Source organism: Poeciliopsis prolifica, unplaced genomic scaffold (assembly GCF_027474105.1).
Source record: "Poeciliopsis prolifica strain line A6 unplaced genomic scaffold, Auburn_PproV2 SCAFFOLD051, whole genome shotgun sequence".
NCBI lineage: Eukaryota > Metazoa > Chordata > Actinopteri > Cyprinodontiformes > Poeciliidae > Poeciliopsis > Poeciliopsis prolifica.
Genome location: NW_026562426.1, coordinates 1,101,345 through 1,126,325, shown reverse-complemented (window position 1 = coordinate 1,126,325; position 24,981 = coordinate 1,101,345). Strand labels below are relative to the sequence as shown.

At 40.8% G+C, this 24,981-nt stretch overlaps 5 protein-coding genes and 4 non-coding genes across 10 annotated transcripts; all 9 read right to left on the bottom strand.

The window, feature by feature from the left end:
• Window positions 1-145: 145 nt before the first annotated feature.
• On the bottom strand, window positions 146-9,927 carry LOC129378295 (uncharacterized). The gene is made up of 12 exons (XM_055058603.1): window positions 9,840-9,927; window positions 9,097-9,729; window positions 8,887-9,000; window positions 8,765-8,790; window positions 8,597-8,678; window positions 6,231-6,575; window positions 5,803-6,138; window positions 1,468-1,542; window positions 995-1,333; window positions 797-919; window positions 688-722; window positions 146-601 (listed from the first exon to the last, which is right to left on the bottom strand). The coding sequence occupies exons 1-12, from the start codon at window positions 9,925-9,927 to the stop codon at window positions 479-481; spliced, it is 2,319 nt and encodes a 772-aa protein (XP_054914578.1). The 3' UTR covers window positions 146-478.
• trnan-guu (transfer RNA asparagine (anticodon GUU)) lies at window positions 1,984-2,057 on the bottom strand. The gene has a single exon. It is a non-coding gene; the product is annotated as a tRNA-Asn (tRNA).
• On the bottom strand, window positions 2,444-2,517 carry trnan-guu (transfer RNA asparagine (anticodon GUU)). The gene has a single exon. It is a non-coding gene; the product is annotated as a tRNA-Asn (tRNA).
• On the bottom strand, window positions 3,699-3,772 carry trnan-guu (transfer RNA asparagine (anticodon GUU)). The gene has a single exon. It is a non-coding gene; the product is annotated as a tRNA-Asn (tRNA).
• trnan-guu (transfer RNA asparagine (anticodon GUU)) lies at window positions 4,096-4,169 on the bottom strand. Its single transcript has one exon. It is a non-coding gene; the product is annotated as a tRNA-Asn (tRNA).
• LOC129378207 (uncharacterized) lies at window positions 4,441-6,876 on the bottom strand. Its single transcript, XM_055058505.1, has 6 exons — window positions 6,684-6,876; window positions 6,231-6,575; window positions 5,803-6,138; window positions 4,861-4,971; window positions 4,744-4,772; window positions 4,441-4,672 (listed from the first exon to the last, which is right to left on the bottom strand). The coding sequence occupies exons 1-6, from the start codon at window positions 6,721-6,723 to the stop codon at window positions 4,577-4,579; spliced, it is 957 nt and encodes a 318-aa protein (XP_054914480.1). The 5' UTR covers window positions 6,724-6,876; the 3' UTR covers window positions 4,441-4,576.
• Window positions 9,928-10,415: 488 nt separating the features above from the next.
• Window positions 10,416-12,563, bottom strand: LOC129378200 (uncharacterized). Of its 2 annotated transcripts, XM_055058498.1 has the most exons (5): window positions 12,438-12,563; window positions 11,657-12,355; window positions 11,432-11,560; window positions 11,319-11,362; window positions 10,416-11,197 (listed from the first exon to the last, which is right to left on the bottom strand). In XM_055058498.1, the coding sequence occupies exons 1-5, from the start codon at window positions 12,490-12,492 to the stop codon at window positions 11,090-11,092; spliced, it is 1,035 nt and encodes a 344-aa protein (XP_054914473.1). In that variant the 5' UTR covers window positions 12,493-12,563; the 3' UTR covers window positions 10,416-11,089. The 2 variants fall into 2 exon arrangements, with proteins under 2 accessions (XP_054914473.1, XP_054914472.1); XM_055058497.1 differs by having other exon boundaries at window positions 11,319-11,560.
• Window positions 12,564-15,285: 2,722 nt separating this feature from the next.
• LOC129378294 (uncharacterized) lies at window positions 15,286-17,460 on the bottom strand. The gene is made up of 5 exons (XM_055058601.1): window positions 17,411-17,460; window positions 16,630-17,328; window positions 16,423-16,548; window positions 15,615-15,658; window positions 15,286-15,402 (listed from the first exon to the last, which is right to left on the bottom strand). Coding segments are annotated over exons 1-5 (987 nt in total). The 5' UTR covers window positions 17,412-17,460.
• Window positions 17,461-22,323: 4,863 nt separating this feature from the next.
• Window positions 22,324-24,940, bottom strand: LOC129378293 (uncharacterized). The gene is made up of 4 exons (XM_055058600.1): window positions 24,925-24,940; window positions 23,263-23,586; window positions 22,834-23,178; window positions 22,324-22,421 (listed from the first exon to the last, which is right to left on the bottom strand). Exons 1-4 carry the CDS (start codon window positions 24,938-24,940, stop codon window positions 22,324-22,326), a joined length of 783 nt encoding a protein of 260 aa, XP_054914575.1.
• Window positions 24,941-24,981: the final 41 nt, after the last annotated feature.

Below are 24,981 nucleotides of genomic sequence, written 5' to 3'. Positions count from 1 at the left end.
TCGAGGAAAGCTGTACTGTAAGGCTCTGCTTTTCAGTTATTAAAAAAAAAAAAAAACACTGGATCAGAAGATCAGGTTTGTGAAACACTGTTTAATTAGAATGGCTGCCATAAAAAAAAACAACAAAAAAACGATACTTAAATATTTACAGATTTCATTCTTTATAAATTGAAAGGCAGTGCTGCTCTGATGCAGGCAGCTTCAAGCAGACTTTGTGGTATTTTGTTTTTCTCATCTGCCGTCACCACAGTGGAAACAAGCAGTGACGCGACTAAAGGACCTTTTGCCTCCATGTACCAGCGTTACTCTACCTCACCTCTTCACCTAGATTCAAAAAGCTTTATTTGGTTTCCTGTAGTCGTTTCTTACAACTTTCAAAATCAATGAACAGAAACCTTTTGTAACAAAACAAAAAACTGCAAAAAATGAACTTCACAAATCTTTTTTGTACTATCATTTTCTGTTTCTCATGGTGAGTCTATCTTGTAGCAGCATACAGAACACATGACTCCTTCTCTTTTTCTGCTGCTGGTCTTCTGTTGCTCTTTGCTTTTGGAGGGAAACTCAGCGCTGCGTAGTTCTGGGTGCAAGAGTCCAAATTCTGAAAAATTAAAGAACCGACAGTCACCAACTGGGAAACCTGTGGAACGGGTTTAATTGAGCAAAAATATCACTTGTTTCAAATACCTCAGAGTGTTGTGCGTTATTTCTCTGTGTTGGAGCTGGAAACAACCACAACTCTTAATACTGTCGGCATTTTTACATCACTTTCCAGTTGCAATTAAAATATTTATACCTGTATGCAAAGTCTTGATTTTGACAGCCAAACTGATGATGACCATAGCAAGAAAAATGACTACACCACCCAGGATCCAATTTAGCAGGTTACCTGGTTCTTCAATGTGATGTAAAAGACTGACTAGAAAACAATAGAAAATACTTCAGGATTCAGTATTTAGCAAGTCACTTGAAATACGAGGGATCACAATCTCACCTTCGACGTGTAAATATGTTGCGGCGAAGACTGCAGGCAAACGCTCAGCATAAAACCCACAGAAATATAATCCAGAGTCGTTCACCTCCACCCGTCTAATGTCCAGAAATACGTCTGTGACGTTGGATCTCATGGTAAATTTGCCCCGCTGAAATTTATCGTGCAACGAGGGAACTGAGTCGGAGGTGGACATGGACGAGATCCGGCTCACGTTGAGTCCGTCGGCCAGCTTGAACCAGAAAATGTGACCGGCAGCCTGGCTGAGGTTGGCGCATCTCAGAGTGACGTCTCCGTCGGGTCGGAAGGTCACAGTTTGAAACAGGGAACCTGAAACCCAACCTGAAAAAAACAAATTTTTAAAAATGTAAAATCTGTATGCTTTCTGTTGAGCTCAAAACAATGAATGTGAAACGGTGGATTGCAGTGCAGCGAGCCAGTGAAGGTGCTGAGAAAAGACATGTAGGTGTACTTACTGAGGCTGCAGAGTGAAGCGAGTATCAAGCTGAAGTTTCCCATCGTGATCACAGACAGACCCTGAATGGACTGAACTGAGCTCCAGTTGCAATGATTTCACTGTCAGGAGGTGGGGTGTTCTGCTAGTATCCGCTCAACAACCATTTCAACATTTACATTTCGTTTAAATATTACTTTGAGGCCAAAAAAAAAAGAGAGACAAAGGAAATAAATATTATTTTTACTTTGTTAAACAGAGCAGTTAAAACCTGAAACTCCCCCTTTTTCTTTGCACTTTGAAGAAAAACAGTAAGGTCATCATTTATATCAACTGATACATCATGATATTTAAATACAGTTGGAAGGTCAAAAGATCGAACAATCCAAAAGTTGCCTTTGGTCAATGTCTTTTCCTTGCAGCGAAGACGTACTGAAACGAGTCTCTCAAAAGCTGAGACCAAGAATGGCAAATGTTGTCCAACAAACAGTGCTGAGCAGGCAGGAAACATCCATTGCTTTCCTAGAATAAAGACACACGTCCCTGGGTGGGCTCGAACCACCAACCTTTCAGTTAACAGCCGAATGCGCTAACCGATTGCGCCACAGAGACGGAGGTGCTACAGTTCTGCAGGTGGTCCTGGCATGGAGGCATCACACCTGCAACATCGAAGCCTTGCTTGTCAAATCCAATACAATAACTGTGGCAAAAGAAAGAGTTCATTGGTTCAATGATGAAAAATTGCTTCAACCTCAAACACTGTTTGCGCCACATGTTTCTTGCCACACAGACTAGATTTCTATACAGTACTTACCACAGTTCGAAGGTCAAAAGATAAAGCAATCCAAAAGTTGCCTTTGGTCAATGTCTTTCTCTTGCAGCAAAGACCAACTGAAGCAAGTCTTTCAAACGCAGAGACAAAGATTGGCAAATGTTGTCCAACTAACAATGATAATGAACCGGGAAACATCCACTGTCTTTTCTGGAATAAAGACACACGTCCCTGGGTGGGCTCGAACCACCAACCTTTCGGTTAACAGCCAAATGCGCTAACCGATTGCGCCACAGAGACAGAGGTGCTGTAGGTGGTCCTGGAAAGGAGTCATCACACCTACAATATATTAGGTTTTGGAATCTAGTTTCCAAACAAACTAGATTTCTATGCAGTCTTTACCACAGTTGAAAGTAATGCACTAGACTTCACCGTCGTGTTTATTTAGACTTTCTGAAATTATCATAAAGCAAAAAAAAAGACAACAAAAAAGACTAAATACCAAGTGGTGGGGATGCTGTGGGTTTGTCATGTACGTTTGACCTCTTCTGTCACTTTCACCGTAGTTTCCACTATACAATGGTTGATTTTCACAATACAACAGATCGCCACAGGAAGTGTCCGGTCACATAAAGAAATATGAAAAATATTGCATCAAAAAAAGCAATAGAAAAAACACTTTTATAATTTAAATATTAAATGTTCTTTGTAGAATCTGAACTGCAGATGACAGACTTTCAATCTCATGTCCAGTTTCATCACTATGCAACATTCCTGTAAAAAGTTCTATCAGCTGCTTCAAGTTTTCACATCAAATGTAAAATTAACCTGACTGAACTTTCAGACCCGTTTTCCTGTGACTTGTGGCAACGCAAACAGTTCAGTTACAAAACATCAAACGAACCTTTTGTTATAGACGCTTAACCTTTTCTGATTTATGTCAGATCATGATTTCTTGGTTAATGTCAAGATGTCATAGCAAAGAAATTTTGAATAATGTCAACTTTGTATTAAAAGTGTCAGGATTTCCCAAATGAATTCATGAAAACTTACTCATTTTCATGACAGGTGTTATGTCATGTTTATGATTTTGTCATAAACATGACTGGGGATAAGTGTATGTAAATAAAAAAAAAAAAAAAAAAAAAAAAAAAAAGATTTGACATATTTTCTGAAAGTTCAAGAAATCGGGCTAAAAAAAACTTTATGATGAGAAAATGTAAGATTATTTTTAAAGATTTGGCCATGGAGCATGAAATGTCATCATTACGCGTGCAACGTCACAAGCTCACTTTGAAATCCCAGGGAATGCAGATTGAAGGAGTCAGACTTCACCAGATAGGAAAGGAAGGTTTGCTTTTGAATGGGGCTCTGCAAGTAAGTTCAGTTGCTGCAGAGAAAACAGAAACTAGTTGAAAAACCTATGCTGAGGTTAAGATCTGCTATGGCAATTATGTTTCCCTTTCTAGAATAAATATGCACGTCCCTGGGTGGGCTTGAACCACCAACCTTTCAGTTAACAGCCGAATGCGCTAACCGATTGCGCCACAGAGACGGAGTTGCTGCAGTGCTGCAAGTGGCCCTTGCAGCACTGCAAGGGCCACTTCATCATGGCCGATGATGAAAAATTGCTTCAACCTCAAACACTGTTTGCGCCACATGTTTCTTGCCACACAGACTAGATTTCTATACAGTACCTACCACAGTTCGAAGGTCAAAAGATAAAGCAGTCCAAAAGTTGCCTTTGGTCTATGTCTTTTCCTTGCAGCGAAGATGTACTGAAGCGAGTCTTTCAAAAGCCGAGACAATGAATGTCATCCACCTTAAGGAGATGATCAGCATGGCAACATCCACTGCCTTTCCTGGAATAAAGACAAACGTCCCTGAGTGGGCTCGAACCACCAACCTTTCAGTTAACAGCCGAATGCGCTAACCGATTGCGCCACAGAGACTGCTGAGTTATAATTCAGTAAACAGTATTTAAAACATAAAACATAATTCACTGTGTATGTCTTTAATGAAAAGGTTAAATGCAAATCCATCAATAAGTGTTTATTGAACAATCAGCTTGTAAGAAATGAAACAAATATCAGAAAACAAAAACCTTCAGAGCTATCCAGTCCTTATACATCATGAAGGGAAATAAATCATTTTTCAGATTGTTTTCTCCAAAAAAAAAAAAAAACACACAACAGATATTTAAATATCACCATCTCTATTGCATTCTTGATTTTCCCTTTGCTACCTCAGTAAGTTATGCTTTAGTATTAATGTTATTATACAATAAATTATTTAAAGACATTTATTCAACAATACTCTGTATTTCTGCTTTGTCTTTAGTCCAAGATGGTTCTGTTCTTCATCTTCTAATGTCAGAATAAACCACTCCACTGTACGTCACTGCGGACGATCGGCGGAGCGAAGACACATTCGAATAGATGACGGATTCTTCACTCTGTGAGAGGCGGTTGCATGAAACAATCATCCAAATTTGCATACAGCATAACGTTGAAACGATGAGCTCACCTGATCAACTGAAGTTCTTCCAGGGGCCCCTGGAGAACAATTTAAAAGAAAACCTCAGATCAACTCAACTCAATGCAAAAGTAACATTTATGTGATTTTGCACGGAGTTTCACACACCAGCAGAAGCTTTTCTCCGGGATCTACAAAGCAGCCAGGACAGGAGGAGAGTCGTGACTCCAAAAATGATGTTTGATGTCACCAGTGCAGCAACAGCTGGGTTCAGTCCACCTTCAAACAGAAGGACACGCAGTGGATAAATGTGAGTGTGAATAAATCAGAGCGTCATTGAAAAGATAAGACATTTCAGCCAGGAGAAATTGTGGTGAAATAGCGCAAATTTGAAATACTCTCACACATTTTTAGTGAAATATGTTGTTATGGTTATTAATTACAGTAACTGAGGCTAATTCTATTGGTTTTCTGCGCTCAGTTATAACTTCTCTCGACATCTCTTGGACGTGTTTTGCTGTCATGTTGTTTGTGAACTTTTTTCTTTTGTTTACCAGACTTTTGATTTTATCTAATTTTGAATTAAAATGTGTGAGCAGGCAGCTGGTTCACAATGGTTAACTGTGACTTAACCTTCTTATAGGTTGTGTCACTGTCTGTTGGAAAACTGCGACGTCTTCCTAATGTGCAGGTCCTGATGTGGACATAACATACTTTATGTCTCCTTTTTATCAGAAATGTTATATGGAATAAAACTTGATTTTTGATTCTGATCTGTGGGCCCGGATCATCAAATTCAATGCATATAAATCTTTGTGTGCAATAAATCTTTGCATTTCATTGGTCAAGCCGAAATAAATACATTTTTAAATTATGCTGTATTGTTCAAAGATTAGATGGGATTTGTAAATTTCTAGAATTTCTTTTTTGTCATTAAACCAATTTGAAGTGCACCGCTTGATAGAGACTTGGCTGTTAAACCATTTATGTTTAATTTTACATTGAGCGCCTATTTCATTGTATGTTATTTGACTCTTTTTTTATGTGTTTTCCACATAAAACCAAATCAATCTTGTCATACACATGATGTATATCTTGTGAATCTCTTACTGTCAAAAACCGTGGTCACATTTCCAAACTGCGTCCATCCGCACACGGCGGCGGCGCAGTAGTCGGTTCCACCTCCGTCAGAGTCGACGTCTCTGATGAGGAGCTTGTGAACGCAGGTCGTTCCTCCGCGCTCGGTTCTCTTACAGGAACCGTTTGTTTTCCCAGACACGTGAATGACTTCCGGAGCGGAACGCTGACAGGTCTTCAGCCACATCACGCCGGTCTCCTCCGCTGTGCACTGAGCGGCGCTGAAAGTGCAGCTGAAAGGCGCGGCGACCTCTGACCCGACCGACTGGGATTTCGGCGGCTGGATAACAAAGTGGTTCAGCTTCACGCCTTGGAGGAAACAAAACCAAATCAGTCGTGTTCAGACGAGCCATTTATGGGTGCAAACTAAAACTAAATCGATGTGGGAATAGACTGAATACCTTGTAGCATCAACAAGGTTCCCGACCCAAACTGGATGTAATGTAGTCGCAAAACTCCACAGAAGTAAGTTCCAGCATCATCCCAAGACGCTGCAGATATGGTCAGGTGATTATTGATCCCAACGGAATAGACTGAGTAGCGATGTTTCAGCTCATCATCGACCACACTCCATTTGTAGAGAGAAGAATAAGTTGCGACCACCTGCAGTCTTCTGTCTGCTGTCAGTTTGTACCACACTCTATTATCAGTGATATTCTTTAAGACGCATTCGATGGTCACCGATTCTCCGAGCTTAAGTGTTCGTGCCGAAACGGGCTGAGAGACGTCACTGAGCTCTGCTTCACCTGTAACAAAACACACAAGATTATCGTGTTTGTGCACCACACAGGGAGAAAGAAAGATTTCCTAATCTATGTTTTATTATATATATATATTTTTTTGCTTGTACTCACACAGATAACAGAGCAGGAGCACGGCGACAAAGAAAACCATCTTCACATCTGCTTCAGTACTTCCACTTATTTGCAGCAGTCAAGCCTACTGAAGTGGCAGAGAGTTAGCATGCAGACTTACTGACACCAGGATGTTCTACATTCTGCCACATCTTTCAGCTCTGATTGGTTCAAAAAGCACAATCTGTCGATTCCTGAGGAAACAAGAAAAACAAAAGAGGTTATTTAAAGCGACTGAATGACTCAGACTGTTGTGGTTAGGGCAGCAAAATGGGACGTTTAAGGGTTTCAGTGTGAAACAAGCAAGAGAAATACATAGGGTGGAAATGTTTACCACCAAAACTACAATTATTCAACCCTTTAGTTAATTTCAGTTCCAATGAATAGTCGGAATATTTCTTTACAAGCTAATTGCGTCTGGAGATTTTTTTCTCTCAGTTTCTTAGTTGATTAAAACTTTGATTTTAGCTTCATTTTCAATTGAGACAAATGAAGGCCCATCATACCTTATGTTATGTCGTTCCGTGGGCAACATGTTCCAAAGAAAATATTCTCAAGCATTTATTTATTTTATTTTTTTAACCAATTAAACCTCACCTTGTTGTTGACATTTGAATTTTAGGAGCTGATCATTCAGCACCAGCTGTTGCATTGATTTCTCCAAACTTTGAAAGCCAACGATTTCTTTTCAAAGCATTGATGAAGCGATCCAGTGCTGCACATTTACAGTCAGCATCAAAAAAGCGGAACATCTCAGGACTGATGCTGAGGCAGCCTGTCAACCGCAGACATAGAAACATCTAGGACAGCAGGTGTTCTGAATAGCTTATCTCTACTTTTGATCCCCGTGAAGGTAAAACAGATGCTTATCTCCAAAACGCCTCGACTCTCGTTGCTCCGCCTCCATTTTACTGATGGCAGATTAGGTGAAAGCAACAGTTTACATTTTTGGTTGATGAAAAACCATCATGTGCTTCTAATCGCAGGTCTGTTGACCTCTAGACAGGATTTATGGCTGACTCCAGATTTTTCTTTGCCAACTCTCAAAATAATTTCTTTGATAGCACTTATTGATGATTGATCCATACTGAGTACAATGAGAAACTACAAGGAACACGTTAAAACAGAATCAGTGTTAGCTATGTTATATATTCTATGTCATTTACTCTCAATTAATGGCATTAATAACAAAAAAGAAGCCAGTAAGTCTATAGACAGACCTTATCAGGGTTACACAGAAACGATTGCTGACTCATTCAACAAACAGTGTAGAGAAAAAGCACAACGGCTCTATTTCCATGACAACTGAAAGCACTGGGAAGACATATTCTCTCTGAGAAACGCAATGATCAGTCACAATTTGTATCTTATGCTTTATTTGGATGGATTTATTGTGATAGTCATCCAGTAAAGAAACAAACCTTTCCCTTCTCACACAGCCGTCCTCTCATTCACGTCACTTTTTTCAAGTGGGATGAATAAAAACGACCGGCAAAAACAAATGTTGCAAGGAAAACCCGCGAAGGAAAGGCAAGTTTATTCGTGCAGCATCATTCAAAGAGAAATCATTTCAAAATGCTTTTCAGGACATCCAAAAAAATAAGCGCAAAGGGATTGCACTGAAAGAATATTGTTAAAATACAGATATCAAAGACATGGAAGAACCAAATGTTCTTAAGTCGGATTGTTAGATCAGCACACCGAAATCTTTTCAGCCCTGAATTAAAGGTCTCTGCACATCTCAGGTTTTCAAGAAGCAGGAGTTCATTCTGTAACCAGTGAGCTTCAGGCGTCGATAACAGTATCAATGGAAATACAAAATGAAAACCTCACACCTCTAACACAAACTCCGTATTGCATCTTCAGAGACACGAACACGGAAATGTCCGCCTTTTAATATCTGCGGTAAACACATTCACTCCAGACTCCGTCCTTCTGTCTCATCGATCTGTTGGTCGCCATGGCTACGGCAGTGCGACAGCTCCTCTCTCCGCTCTGCAAAGACAAAAAGTGTGTGTAGTCGCTGCAAAGTGCAGGAAGACTGTCACTGGATGAAGCTTCAATGTTAAAGGTCAATTCACCTTCACGTTGCGCTTTGGTCGGGACTCTGCTTGTGACAAAGGAAATGATTAACGACAACATCAATTATTAATAATAAAAGAAATCTACAAGTGAAATCAAAAACATTTGAAAACTGCGTTACCTAAAGATATGCCTTTTGTTTTCTTGGTGATTCTGCACACTGACAAAGCCAGTGAGAGACTGAGGGCAGAGGTGAACACACAGGCTGCACTCCAAACAATGATAACTGAGTCATCTGCATAGAAGAAGACAATATCTGTCTTTTATTTTGAAAGGACAAGTTGAAACGATTTTATAGGCTTAATTTAGAAACTACGATATCGGTACTCACGGGTTAAGTCCAGGTTGGTTGTGTTTCCGAGCATCATCCGTCCGCATGAGGCGACGGCGCAGTGGTAGTCCACAGCGTGAGACGCTTCATCCAGGCCATTCAGCGGCAGGTCGTACACACAGCTGTGTGCTTTCGTGTTTGCTTCCTCGTCACTCAAATCGTCGCTGCTTTTGTGGGTGTACATCAATTTCGGGAACGAGTCTCCGGAGCCTCTGAACCAGTAAAAGCCGTGCTTTCCGTCGTGCGTCCCATTTCGAAACGCGCAGTGGCTCGTCTCGGAGCCGGAGCCTTCCACGTGGACGGTAACGCCCTCCAAGAACTCAAACGAGTGAGAAGACAGGCTGACACAGTAGTAAGTAGCCGAGTCCGTCACCCGCACGCTCAGTATCTTCAGGTGGAATCCGCTGCCGCCGGGTTCCAGTTCGAATCGTGGATCGCTGGTGATCAGGTCGCTGCGAGGAGAGCCGTCCCGTTTGTGTTTGTAGAACTCGGACATGAGCTGGGCTTTTTTCCCCGCGCTTTTTTTGAACCAGTAAAAGATCAGTCCGCTCTTGCCTTGGAGGAAACATTTCAAGGTCACGTTCCGGCCAACGTGAACCGACTTGAAACCCAAAGGGGACGACAGTACCACAGCTGCCGAAGGAGCCGAAGAGAAAGTTTGAGAAGAAAATCAAAAGTGGCTGCAAACTTATTAAAAATGCTAAAAATCCATTTAAAAAATTGAAAGAAATGTAATTACATACCAAGTGTTGCCAGGAGCAGATAGAAAATCTTCAGAGCAGTCATCATGTTTAAATGGTTGCGCTGGACTGATACAATCTCTCTCAACATGTTCTACTTTCTTTCGAGCGAACTGGATGCTGCCACCCAATCAGAGATGAGGAGGGAGTCAGTTAACTGCCTGCTGTTAATGCTGGGCAGCAGACAGGAAGATGTGATGACAGGATCGGTTGAGATGCTGTCAGAAGTCATTAAAGTCCTTTAAAAATTTCTGCAGAGACGAAGGTCTACATCAGTGTCAGGGAAAGCCACTGAACTACATACAGGCCCTGTGCGACAAACGTTCATTAGATTTATTTGACTTGTATATCATGAGATGCTTCTGTGTTTTATTTTACTTAAAAATCTGTTTTGCATACATGCATAGATATATAAAAGATTCAGCAAACGTGTCTAAGTAAAACAAATTCTGATATTTTATTTTTGTTTTATACTTATACAGGAGAAGTTAAATTGTATATATATTTTTAACACATATTTAGATAATGGTCAAAGGTTCTGCAAGGTATTTTCTGAATTTTGGTAAATCGGTAAAACGTGTCTGTTCAAAGAAACTTGCAGATTGGAGAGCATCTTAATAAATGAACATTACTGCCGATAAATATCTTTATTAGTAGAAATATTCACAGAATGCTGCTTTGCTTCATTTTTAACAGGTTCTGCGAAGCTTCTTGATGGTGGCAGGCGTTTGCCTCAGCATTGGCAGGTTGCTGGTTTGATCCCTGCTCCACCCTCCTGTTGGACACTTCACCTGCCTTTCCTCCTGGTGGCGCTGGTGCATCGCAGCCTTGTTTCAGTCAGAACATCCCTTGCTGTGGCAACGATCCACTATCTTGCCACCATCAGCGTGTAAATGGCTGAACAACTGTACAGAGAATCACTTTGGGGTCGTCTTTAAATAACCTTTCCACGCGTGCTCAAAGCAGCCACTGATTTGTTTACTCACACGGCAACTGCTTTATTTTTGAGTAAAATGAGAGAAGATTTCAAATCTCACAGTACTGTTCCAACGTTAAAGAATGAGTGTGGAAGAACTGGTGCATTTCCCACAATACATGGAAATACTGAAGCAACATCTCAAGACATCAGACAGGAATGTAAAGTTTGGGATGAAATAGGTCAAGGGCATCAAAACTCGGTTTCATTATTCATAATTACTTAAACTCCAAACTTGCCAACTAAAACACATTTAAGACAAAAATCTTCCCGATCTCTAACGCTTCACAGAGGAGTAAACACATTCGGTCTCTTGACTTTTCTTCTGCCTTCTTGGTCGGGTGGGCTGGTTGACATTCACAGCGGCGTAATGGAGAATGTCTTCCTGATAACAGGACACATCAGAGATAATGAACGAATTTTCCTTCAAAACATAGTTATCTCATCGGGACATGTCGAAGAGATTTGCGTTTAGGCATTCATTCAACGCCTTCGGTTGTATTTACCTCTCCATCTGCAGCTGGACAAGACGAAGACTTTCCTTGAAATACTGTGAAAGACAAAGGCTTTTTTTTAAATGAGGAAATGTGTTTAACCTGAATACAAAGCCAGCAGGTACCTGGAGTTTGGCAGCTGTCTTTGTTGTGTTTCTTGTACAGTTTGGCGGCCAGTAAAACATTTAGGACGATGGTGAAAATCAAAGCTGCGCATAAGAAATACATCAAATGCACCAGCGAGTTCGGCTCACCTGCAGATCCGAACACCAAAAACACAAAGTTTTAGCTTCTCTGTTTTTGCAAATAAGCAAAAAGAAAATACCAAATTATTCAGTGAAACAACTCACTTTCCAAATCCAATTTCATCCCCTTTCCAAACACTATCCGTCCACAGGAGGCAACAGCGCAGTAATATGTCCCAGCGTGAGACTTTTTTATGTTCTCCATTGGCAGTTTGTACAGACAGGTGTGAGTCTGCGTGTCGGGACTCATCAGACATTGGTCCGCCGTGACTCCACGGAGATAAAGGAGCCCTGGATCGTATTTTGAGGACTGTCTGAACCAGTAAGCTCTGTGTTCTTCCTGGCAGCTCCCAGTTTGGACCGTACAGTTCAGAGTCACGGAGTCTCCGGGCCGTGCGGTTTCAGACGGCGCCTGGTGGACCAAAGCTTCGCCTCCCGCAGCTGAATCTTGCACGACGACTGTAACACCTTTCACAAACTTGAGCAGGAACGAAAGGCAACTTGCGCAGAAGTATGTTCCCGTGTCTGACGGGTGCAAATTGGAAATGTTTAACCGACTCTTCCCCTGTTCAGTTTCCAGACTGAATCGTGGTTTGTCTTTGAACGCCCCGTAAAAAGTACCTCCTTCCTCTAATTTGTAACTCACAGAGATCAGGTGTGGTTTCTCTCCCAGGGTCTGTTTGTACCAGAAATAAGTGGCTTCTTTTGCATCAAAAGAACATTGCAGAGTCACGGTGCCACCAACATCAGCCAATATAAAGCCCGTCTTGTGATCCACAAATGTCTCCAAATCACTCATCTCGGCTAAAATAAAGGAGAAAGTCACATTTCAATGTTAAAATGGCCGCCAGATATAAAGTGGTTTAATAGCCGACGCGTTGCTTACCCTTGTTCCACAAGAAAACACATGTGAGACAGAAAAGAGCCTCTGACAGCATCATCCTGCTGAAATCGCCTCGTTGAATGAAAAGCACTCAGTCACCTGCCGAGTGGCTACAAATGGAACATGATCTCATTATCACAGCCACATGCAGCAGCAGTCTGACCTGAAAGAAAACGCGAGTGCCTAAAGTTAAAAAAGGATCCTCCCATTTCAATTTTCAAATACAGAAAAAAAAGAAAGAAAGAAACAAAGAGAAATGAGCAGTTCGGTCAGGTGGACAAAAAAAGTTTAGTCCTGCGCATCTTTAGGTGAGAGAGTTAGTATTTTTATACAGATTTTTAAAACTATTTTAAAAAAAAAACTTTTAACAAAACTGAAATTCAATTGGAGCTGAGCACAGCTATATTACAAACTTATAACCTTTAGCAATAAACAGTTTCTAACCCTCCTCATACATGTAAATGTCACACCTTTTAATAATTTCTATATGTATAGCAAACCATGTTTATAATTTTCCTTAAAAAAATAAAATCTTTAAGGGCAAACGTTTGAATTTGTCTTAGATTTTCTAAAATCAAAACAATTAAGTGAGTCAAAAATTTCACTGAAGTCCATCCAACAAAAAAACTAACACATCGGACCTGGTGGACATGTGTCTGAGGCTGCAGCCCTTTTGTTAGATGAGAATGACAACATTATGATGAGGGAAGCAATCAAATCTCACAGTGGAATAGGTGCAACTAAGCTGCAGTGTTGTTGGAGCAACACACGTTCATCTGAGTAATTCAGAATCTGGTGTTATTTTCTTGGATAGCCATTGGTTGAAGTTTAAATCCAGTGAGCAACAGCTGATGAGAAATGTAAGGAGAATCTACAAATTGGTAGAAGATGATGGAGGCAACAGAAGGTCAAATAACAACTTGCTGCCACCAAACCATATAGCACCGTCTTTAAATGCACAACACACACACACACTGATGTCAGCTAAAGACAGGAAACTTACACAGACTCAACAGCATGTGGACAAGAACTGGTTTTTGCAGTGATATTCAGACAGAAGGATCAGAATTTGACACAGAAGGAAATATGGATCCGTCATGCTTTGTGTCAAAGGTCAGGGCCAATGACCTTTGACACATGAACTACATGGGAAGTACACGGGCTTCACATGATCCTTTGATCCCCACCAGATTGCTGTTAAATCCCCATGTCAACCACTAATTTATAACACAACCAACCAAAATCTTAAGCACAATTCATAATTGGTGATAAAAAATGAGCAATGCATTCTCAAGTGGTCATTTCTACAGATTAATATTATTTTCATGTCCCTCGATCAAGTTTTTTTTAATGAACCATTAAACATTTTACACAGAAATTAATAAATTCATACAAAATAAATTTTTCATCAATAAGTTACCAAAATATGTTCATAAGGTCATAATGTCTACATGTGGAATAACATCAAGCTTGTGTCAAGTTCAAAGAATTATTTAAAAAATATACATGTCACAGTTGACCATTTTATTCTAAAACTGCTCAATTTCCTCAACCATAACCTAATTCTTTTGTTATTTTTCAAAATAAAACACATATCACCTAGCACGTCTAGCGCTAAGTAATATGAGCCCCCTTGTGTTACTTTATCAAACACAAGGGGGCGCTCAAATCCGGCTGAAGAGTGTTGCTCAGGATAGATCTGAACACTGTCAAACTTATGAAATAAAAAAAACTTCATAAATTGCAAAAGTATGTTTTCAGACACCTTGATTTTTTTTTTCATCTACAACATTTTAGGTTTAATGTCAGTTCAGTGCGTTTTAACTAAATGACACTTTGGTATTTACTGATGTGCAAAACCATGAGGTCCTTTATTGTTGTTATTCTGGGTACTTAGAAGACGAGAAGCTGCACCTGATGGCACCAAAGCAACAATTTCCTCCCTGGAACCACAACAGCAAAAAACAAAGAAACAAAAGGCTCATAAATATGCATATCAGTCTCACGAAAACCATATTGAGATCTAATCTACAAAAAGTAGACCGCACAGGAAGTTGAAAAGATTCTTCAGCTCAGTATGCGATCATTTCTCTGCACAGCAAATTTGAAAAGAAATCTCCCACTTTGGAGGTTTCTTGATTCTTAAGACCAGGAAGTGAACAAACCTCAGCTCGAATGATAAAATTCAAAATATTTCCAAACGCAACAAAGTCCCCTAACTCAGTTTTACCAAAAGGATTAGTTGTTTTATTTTATTTTATTGTAAATGAAATTGTCTCTTGCATTTACTCAGATCATCTTTGTCCGACTTAAAAATAATAATAACATAAATAAAAGAAAAATCCAGCAACAACAACAGGAAGGAAGGGGTTAAAAACCTTTTCACATCTTTGCACATCAGTGTTACAAATAAACAGTTGCCTGAAAACTTCAGGAACGTTGAACAACTTCTATAATATTTCTTTATTACATTTGTAACTTGACTCTTAATCCTATCAAAAAACTGGTCTTCGCTCAGGTTGAGTTTCTTGTATTTTCAGTCAGAGTCTCACTTTGAATCTGCAGAGACTTCCTGCCAGAGACCACAAATAGCCCGGGGGCGGGGGGTCCAACGTGCACGGCCTGTGAAGACTTGCCAACCTCACCAGTCGCTTCGGTACATTTTGACTCGTGCTGCATCCATACATAATGCAGGTGGTTTTGTTTTTAACTGTACAATGTTCTGTGATGAACACACATTTATCAGAAACATGGACAGCATTTGTTTGATGCTGTGGAGGAGATCAGATTTTGTTAATTTATTTACATTTTTTTCAAATGAATGAAAACCACACGTTCGCCACGTTAGTCTCTACTGCTTCAGAGTAGAGTACGTGCACGCATCGCCGGCTTCGCTCTGCGCTCCTGGTCTGATAACGTTCTTCTCACTGACGGTGGCGTAGTGGAGGTGACCCGCATCCACAGAGTCCTGCTTGTCAGAACAGGGCAGTTTTCAGAACAGATCTCGTGACAAATTGCACAAAACTTTGTAAAAGAATGTCTTTTTTTTTCTCACTATGGCTGTTGAGAACTTTCCCAACTGCCAAGGCCATTTTGCAAACACCAATTTTATTTAAGAAATTTAACAACCTTTGTTATCTGTTGTTTGACTTTATTTGTAGTTGGAGATAAAATACTCACTTGGGCTTTAGGAGCTGAAGCAGCAGAAGATCTCTCTGGAGGATCTGCTTCAATAAAAAACAAAAGGGGGAAGTGTTTTATTTTTTTCTTGTTTTCTATTTCAAACACTTTATCTAGCAGGTAGAGTGCTTCTATAAACATAGATCTAGAGGACCAAAACTAATGAACTGGTTATTTTTTATTGTTATTCTCATCTTCTCATTGTGGCTTACTACATAAGATTAAACATTTCCTGGGCTGGAAGGCCACTCAGTGAGGAAGAAGCCATTTCACTCAAGATGCATCATAACGATACAAGTTTCCAGTTCAGATCCACCGTTTAAATAGGGGAAATGTTTCGTTGTCAAATGAAGCCGTCATTTAAGTACTAGATCAAAAATGACCATTGCAAACCTTTTGGTAAGATTAAAAGGGTTAAATAGTTGCTTTGGCAGCAATTAGGTCCTCTTAAAAAAAGGAAACCATGACAAGAAAAGATAGAGAAGACATGAATGGTTTGTTAATCAGTTATTGTCAGTTATTAACGGGCATAAAAAGTATTTGATCTGACAGTCGACTCAGAACTATTGGTAGATGAATGAGTGTCTAGACACAGTTATCAGAAATATTTTATAACAAAAATATTTATAGTCTCAGGTTTTTAGCTGAATTGTGGAATTCCATAATATAAGTGATTATATAAAAAGAACAGATTATTATTATTATTTAAGGTCAGTCAAGTCTGCTGGTTAGCTCAATAATAGTAATAGTTTCCTGTCTCCTGACCACATCACTTTGGTCTAACATGTATCATACGTATATGACACACCTTCACGATTGCATTTCTCCATCTTGTACAGCTTGTGGGATGTGTACGCCAACAGACCCATCAGGAGGACGACGAAGGCCAAAGTTCCTGTCAACACGTACGGCAGGACAGAAGAACCCGGGTTTTCTGTAAGGAGACAGAGGTTAGGAGATCCCACCACCACCTCAACTCATCACGCAAAGTTGCGTTTGCCAAACGATCTGCTACCGTTGTAGTCCAGCTTGGTCCCGTTTCCAAACAGGATGGATCCACACGAGGCGACCGCGCAGTAGTATGTCCCGGCGTGAGACGCTTTCAGGTTCTCCAGCGGCAGGTTGTACACGCAGGTGTGAGCTTGTCTGTTCGGTTTCATCTCACACTGGGTTCTCCCGTCCCCTTGCGCATAAATGATTCTCGGATTGGATTCGTTAGAGTCTTTTAGCCAGTAAACTCTGTGTTCTCCACCCCAGATCCCAGTGTGGACAGTACAGTTCAGCGTGGCAGAATCTCCCGGATGAAAGGTTTGGAATTCTGACTGGTAGACTGACGTTTGGAAGTTTAATGCTGAGTCCTTTACCTGGATAGTGATGCCCTCCAAGAAGTCGAACTCAAAAGAGTGGCTACTTACACAGTAGTAGACAGCCGAGTCTGATGTTTGGACATTTGAGATCTTCAAGTTGTTTTTGCCAACGCCTGTGTCCGGTTGGAACCGTGGATCGTCTTTGAACGGACTTTTCACAGAGACTCTGCTAGCATGTTTCAAGAATTCCGACATCAGCTGTGGTTTCCGTCCCGGACTTTGTTTGTACCAGTAAAAGCCTATTGCAGAATTTTCCTGATAGGAGCATCTCAAAGTCACATTCCGGCCAACATCGACGGCTTCGAAACCTAAAGCTGACGATGATGGCGCCAGACCTGTCACAAACACTGGAAAGGAAACACATAAGAATAGTAAGTGTTGATGAGTAGAAACGCATTAGAGTCGAACAGAAAACACCACGCAACTTACTCAGGTTCCCCAAAAGCAGACATATCGCATAGCCAGCACATACTGGAAGATCCATTTTGCTTAAGGGGTTTTGCCTCACTGATACGATCTCTTTGGTTGCTCCACTTTCAAGAGACAAGACTGTGTATGATTGGCCCACCATAAATGTCAGAACACTCACATGTTCTGTGTCTGTAGATAGTTTTCATGCTAAAAACATTTAGTGTCCAAAACAAGTCAGAGTATTTTTAGTGTTCAATTTATAAACCCAGTAGAGATCCGGTGAAGTTGCTGGAAACATAAATCTGTTAATGATGTCTTGATATTTTTAATGATTTTTTTTTATGCATTTGGATTTTCTAATCTGACTTTGGAAGGGGGAACTTAAAGAGACGGATAAGATCAGACGTCAGCGCTAACAGGCTGCTGAAAGAGAAGGTGTTGTCACCCTGCTTGTCTTCCTGACCTCAGTGGTGTGCCTCATTTTTCTACAAGTTTTTCCTCATCATTTACATACAGATCACGTGTGAAAAAAAAAAATCAAGTCTACCCCCAGAAACATTCTCGAAATAGACTTTGACTGGGCCACTCATACATGGATTCACTATGGGCAAAATAATTCCATTGAAGGTCTGGCAGCACGTTTCTGACCATTGTTCTGCTGGGAAGCTAACATGTGCCGCGTGTTGAGCCTTTTGTTTCAGCATTTTCTACATTTAGTCATCATGCTTTCAGAAAAGCTTCCTGAAAGCATGATGCTTCATGTGTTGGTGGTGTGTTTTTGGGGTGATTGGGCAATGTTAGTGTTCAGAAGGTTACTGTTTTAGTTTGTCCTGTAACTGGAGAGTTGGCATTTCAGCTGCTGTGTGTTTGGACACTTCACCTGCCATCTTTGGTACCAGTAGCACCGTCTGTATGGCAAAAATGTGGCTCTGCAGCATCATTGCATGAATGTCTGAATAAAATATTCTGGAGGCCTCTGGGCTGGAAAAAGTACCAAACAAAGTAGAGGCCACTTACACGTTATGCTATTTTTGATATTGGCAAAAGATTCAGTTTTTGTCATATTTGCTGTCTTTCTACATGAGTTTGAAGCAAAGTGCAACCAGAAATGATTTTTCCTATCAATTAGGAATAACTGAGCCAACTTCACTCTTCAAGGCCAGACTCAGTTACCGAACTGGTACAGCAGGTCCTTTAACACCACATTTAAACAGGTCACTGTGGTTGGAGGCTTTATGCTAACCTTGTTGTGCTTACGCTCAGCAAGAACTAGTTTCCATCATTGGAAACTTACCTGACCGTAGGTCACACCGCCTTTACCGCAGTGTGTACAGTAAATGTACAGTAAGCTATTGTTATGAAGATATCTTTTGGATACCACTGCAGTTCTGCCGTGTCTGTACTTTGTTGAGGTTTAGAGATCCTGAAGCATGTTGCTGATCAACTCAGAGTGGAAAAAAAAAGACAAACTAACAAACTTTAGTTTCATCAGGATTTATTTTACTGTCATTTTTTAGACTCTTATTTCTTTTTGCTCGTTGCACTGGAGAACACACTAACGCTGACCAGTTCGCATAATGGAGATCATCAACGTCTCCTCTCTGTATGTGACAGATGGATATGAGGTGAAAAAACGCAAATGCAAACAAAAACAGCGCAGATTAAAACTCAGCTGACAAATACAATATTTTGTTTTAAAATGTTTTCAATACTCACAGATTTTACAGAAGAGCAAAACAGACATTTGACGATTTCATTTTAGAGCTGTTCTTTCTGCTCTGAACAAATTCTCTCAAGAGGCAAAGACCAGCTGTGATTGGCCGAGCTAGCCGGTTTGGTTTGGGACATTTAGACCATAAAGCAACTTCTGGTTGTCAATATAAAAGTAGACGCTGGTTGCATGTTAGCATCTGTACATGTTGTACTCTGGTCTCAGAGCAGATTCTCTAAGAACTTTTGTAGGAAAAATAATAAAAACTAAAACTGAGGCATTACGCAACTTTGTCACTGAAAAGGACAACGAAATTCTAGGAACATAAATTTCAAAAACACAGGACATCCATATTTTGTTGGATCCTTGGATGATTGATTGATAGACTTGAACCAAATGACTGGCTTGTTCTTACTGTCTGTGCAGAGCTGAACGACTGAATGTTGATTAAATATTCAACTTCAAAGGGTATTTCAGAAGGAATACATATTGCTGGATTGTTGGCCTTGGAGACAGGATTTAGATTGAGAACCCAATAAAAAGACAAATAAGTAACCCAATACAATTTCTGGCTAACTGAGGCCAGGAATATATGCAACACCTGCCAACAGTAAAGAAAAAAAAAAAATCAAGATTACACAAAACCCAACAAAATCTTCAATACATGCTGTGGCTCATCTCTTAAATCCTGATTCAAAACAATGATTCAAATCCTTAATCCTGGTGAATCAGCAAAGCTGAAGACAACAAGCGTTCCTGATGAGAGTTTTCCAAGTCCAGTAAAAGAGCGGATCGTATGGACCCGGGTCAAGATGTACTCTTACATTAGACTAACATGAACCAGAGATCAGGTTTGGGCCACTGAACATGAAGTTGGAGAATCCAAATCAAACAAACAAACAAAAAATCTCTCAAATAAAATAGCTATTATTACTGACTTGGAACAAAACACATTTTCAAATATGAAGCAAAAGATGTTTCAGAGCCTTTTTGTGCTTCTTCATTTGTCACACACATTACACAACAGTTGTCTTTCTGTTGGCTAAAATGGGTCAGAGGCGCAGACCACCTCGCGGTAACATGACTGCTGCTTGTTCCACTGCGCTTGTGGTTTTACTAAAGTACATTTGGGTCAGTTCTGTCCAGATATGTAGTCTGTGGGTTTCTGTGATGCTGAACTATGGAAACAAATGGCATCACTTGGGCACATCGGCAGCACAACTGAACTGTCACAAGATAACCAAATTAGAACAGCTCGAATACAGGGAGATGCTAACTCCTTTTACTAACAAGGAGTTAGCATCTTTTGCCAACTCCTTGTTTGTGGGTTTGTAGGGGCCCACAAACCCTCCTACTTCAATATATAGTCTGTATGAGCTGCAGCAGTGGTGCAAAGTCATCTTTTTAGTTTATTCTGTCACTAGAGACATGACTACTGTGTTGGTTTCTACTGCAAAACTCAAAGAATGGATCGTGAGGAGAACCAGTGGCCCAGATCTGTTGAAAGCAGGACGAGCTACAACCGCACACATCCTGTCAGGAGCGGTGGGGCCGACTGAACCACTGGGGCTGAGGTCACTGCTGGCAGCTCCTTTTCTGTTTGTTTGTTTGTTGCTGTTGTATTTTTGAAGTCCATTAAGCTTGCTATATTAGTCACCAACCGGAGATTAACGACACTTCATTACCAAGAGACCAATTGGCTCAAATTTGACCACTGCGTGCAAACAAAACAACAATGTCCTCGCTGATTTACCAGCTTTACTGTAAAATGCTTTTGTTTTAATGCAATCCTCACACAAACCGAGCACAGAAACTGTGGTGTGTTGTGGCGAAACTTCAAAACCTTCAACAGACAACTTTCTACGTCAGCTAACCGCAGCACATGCAAGCTCTTCCCTCTCTAGGTTCACCTTCTATGTTTTGAACAGAGACGATGCTCAGTTGCATTCTGAAAATCTTAAGCTTCACCTGTATTCAGAATTTTTAATCTTTTTTTACACGTGCTAATTTTGCCTGACTTGCATCACAACAACACCTAAGGTTTCAGGGATGCTCTTACAATGTGTGTTAACTTCTGAAGCAGTTGAGGAAGGACTTTTACTGCTCTCTGCTGGCTGACTTCCTAACTGCACATCTAAATATCTCAGCCAAATGCTCAAAATGTCACATTATCGACACGACTGAAGTACTTTTATCTGAAAAGTCACTATGGCAACCTTCGCTTCATCACAATGCTCTTTTAGTGCGTAAATGTTAATATTTGTCTCATGTTTTGCATGCGACAGCAGCAAAACACGATCTCTGCGACTTGGTGGAGATACGATCCTGTTAAACCTGAAATATGCTGAACTTTGACCTCGGTGCCCTGCGGTCTGCTGAGTGACAGGCATGTCTGTGTGGTTCCATCTGACTGAGCAGAAAGCAAATGTAACATCAAAGCTGACAGTAACTGACTTTGCACACAAAAAACAAATCTATAAAAAAAAAATCATCCCATATTCAGTCGACTTTATTTGGTCAGGAACAAAAAAATCACTTTAGCAACTTTATACACGCTGCACATGTGGTCCCTTCTTTGACTTTTTATTTTTTAGTAAAATAGCAGTGTAAACAAAACTCTTTCTGAAGTTGGAAAAGGCTCCAACCAATGCATTTAAATATGCACATGAAAAGAAACACAGGTTTTACCAGTTTTTCTGTCTGTTTTGGGGGGTTTCTAGGAAAAATTACATTGAATTTCCACAACAAAAAGACACTAGAAGTACGAGTACTACATTTTTTCAAATGTTATACCTAATCTTAATATCCAGTAAAAGTTAATATGTCCACCTTTCTTGTAAAAAAAAAAAAAAAAGTTTAATGGTTTAAAAGCAAAAATGAAAAGTTGTGTTTTTCCAAAAGGTTATACATTGGCAGTTCTAGGCAAGCTTCAATTAGCTTGACTGAGGTAAAAAAAAAATTTAAAATTAAAACCTGAAACCCTCTGCCTGAGTGCCGTCAGTACCGACGCAATAAGAAGCTCAATGCATGTTTCAGGGATGCCCAAGTTATCTCTTAGGTAGGTCAAAATAAAAAAAAAAAAAAAGAGCTTAGAAAACCAGTCACATTATGACTGATCCATCTCCAGTTCAAACCAGAATGTGCATGTTTTTGTTGTTTGCTTCTCCACAGATCTCAGACAGCAAAGTGCAGCAGAGTCTGTTGGGTTTAAAACCTTCAGTCACTTCTGGTTGGAGTGTTTCACTCTGGAGTAAACTGGTTCCTCCTCTCGGTTCTTCTGTCTGTTCTTTGTATCTGGCTTCAGTTTGAAATCCAGGGCTGCATAATGAATCGCAGTTAAGACTTCGTCCTGCAACACAAAACAGATCTAAATATTGGGAGTCTGTCCACAAACTCAGACTTAACTCATGGCTAACCTGAGGGTCAGCAGCATTTCCTGAATCTTGATGTGATCCTTGATGAGAGAGAGAAAAAAATATCATCAGATATCATCAGAAAAACATGAATCGCCTACTAAATATAAACTGGTTGTACCTTCTGAATGACTTATTTTTCTTCTGGAATGTCGACAAATGACAAACATCAGGATGATGTTCAAGATCAGAGACGCAGCCAGAGATGCAGCCCCTCCATGCATCAACGCAGGGTCAGGGTGTTTCTCTGAGAAAAAATATAAAGCACTCTTGCAGATTTTTTTGGGGGAAAAAAAAGAAACAAACTTAAAACTTACCTCCCACATTTAGTATTGTTCCTGGCCCGAATAGAATCTGTCCACACGAAGCCACAACGCAGTGGTACATCCCGGCATCAGACATGGTAACGTTCCTCCTCGGTAAGCTGTACACACAGCGGTGGACAGCAGGACCGTCCTCTGGGCTCCTTGCACACGGACCGCTGCTCCGTTTCGTTGTGTACAACGTTCCCAAACCGGATCCCTCCGAGTTCTTCCTGAACCAGTGAACGCTGTGGCCTCCGTTCACGGTTCCAGTCAGTATGGTGCAGCTCAGAGTCACAGAGCCTCCTGGTTGGGCAGAGACGGAATCCGGCTGGCGGAGGAAAGTCTTGCAGCTGGAATCTAAGGCGAGATGTTCTAAGGCTGTCAATAAAAACGGTCAAAATAAGTGCAGAAAGCTTCCGGAAAGCAACAAGTTTCTCTTACTTTTCAGCAATAAAAATGTTCCGTTCTTAAACTCGGTGATGGAGACGCTGGTGTAGCCACAGTAGTACAGAGCAGAATCAGAGTCTCGGACATCGGAGATCTTCAGATTGTAGAGCCCTTCCTCGGTGTGGACTGAAAATCGCTTGTTGTCCTTAAACTGCTTGTGGAAGGTCCTGGAGTCGGCATGATGTTTGTAAAAAGAGGATACGATCTGCGGCGGCTCTCCTGGAACCTGTTTGTACCAGTTCAGATGGGAGGCACTGGAGGTGTAGACACAACGCAGAGTCACATTGCCTCCAGAGTCAGCGTAGAGCACGTCCCCGTCTGAAACGCAAGTGAAGATCGGAGGGTTAAAGTCCGCAGAATGGTTCACGGATACCTTAAAGCGTCACCGTATGGAGAAGCTACCGTCACGATGCAATAGGAATGTGTAAGTGGAGTGACTTACAAGCTCTGCAGAGAAGAACCAGGAGTACATAAAACTTCAGCATCCTTCACTCTTCACTGCTCAGACTCTCCCAGTGTAATAGCGACTTCAGTAAACAGGTCGAGGACGAGACTTTACGTGTTGAGCGGAAATGGCCTCGACTTACTCTGACAATGGAAACAGTGTGGGCACAAAGGGAAGTGAGAAGCTCTGATTTGACAATTTATCGACTTTATTTATTTATTCTTTTCATTTAAAGTTGGGGTATGTAACTTTTACTGCAATATGTTTTGTTTTACACATTTGTTAAAGCTGTCGCCAAGTCATGACACATAATCTGTGAAAAAAAAAAGTAAAAATCAATCTCCTCCCCGAGTTGCTGTGGTCCTCTGAAGAAATGCAGCGCTCCCGGTCAAAAGCAACCAATCAGAACCCTGGAGGAGGGTCTTAGCACTGTCAATCACCCTTGTGTTCGTGCTGCTCAATGTGCTAAAGACAGAGAAACAACTCATTGTTACAAGATAACTTTTATTCGCCATGATCGGCAGCTCTGATAACCAGCCTTAGCATCATGTACAACAGGCTCAACTGACAGGAGCAGAGAGCATGTGAGGGAGGAAGTGAGCAGTATGTACACGAGGTGATTGACAGCACTGGAACCCTCCTCTTGGCTCTGATTGGTTGTTTTCAGTTAGTACTGGGAGCACTGGGAGAAGGCAGAGGACTGTTTTGGTTTGACTTCCATCAATGGTAAAAGTAACACATCCTTCTGTTTTTTGCTGTTTGTCAGACATTTTGACTCAGATCATTCAACAAAGTTGAAGTATTTGACAAACATTACTTGAGTAAATAAAGAATAAAATGCTGTCATATATCATATCACTTATTAAGGGATAAAGCTATCTGAACCCGACTAGCCCCTAATTGATCCCAAATCTAATTTACCCAGGACTGACGGTCAAAGTGTGAAACCTCTGGTCCACTCTTCACTGCAGAATTACTTCAACCACAGTTAATTATGTATTTAAGATCTCCTCGCACTCTGAATCAGATTTAATCTGCATTTTGAGTAGGCTGCACCCAAATCTGTGGTTTCCAGCTGCAGGACATAATGACGACAGGTCACCTTAAAGTGACGAGAGCAGCCTGAAGCAAAGATTTCCCACAAGAAAATGGACGAACTCAAGAACAGTGGGTTATAAAATAGCTCCCAAATGGAAACCTTAACTTTCCACCTTTGTTGTCGCTCATGGTTCGCCCCCACATAGAGAGGACGACACCCCTAACGGAGA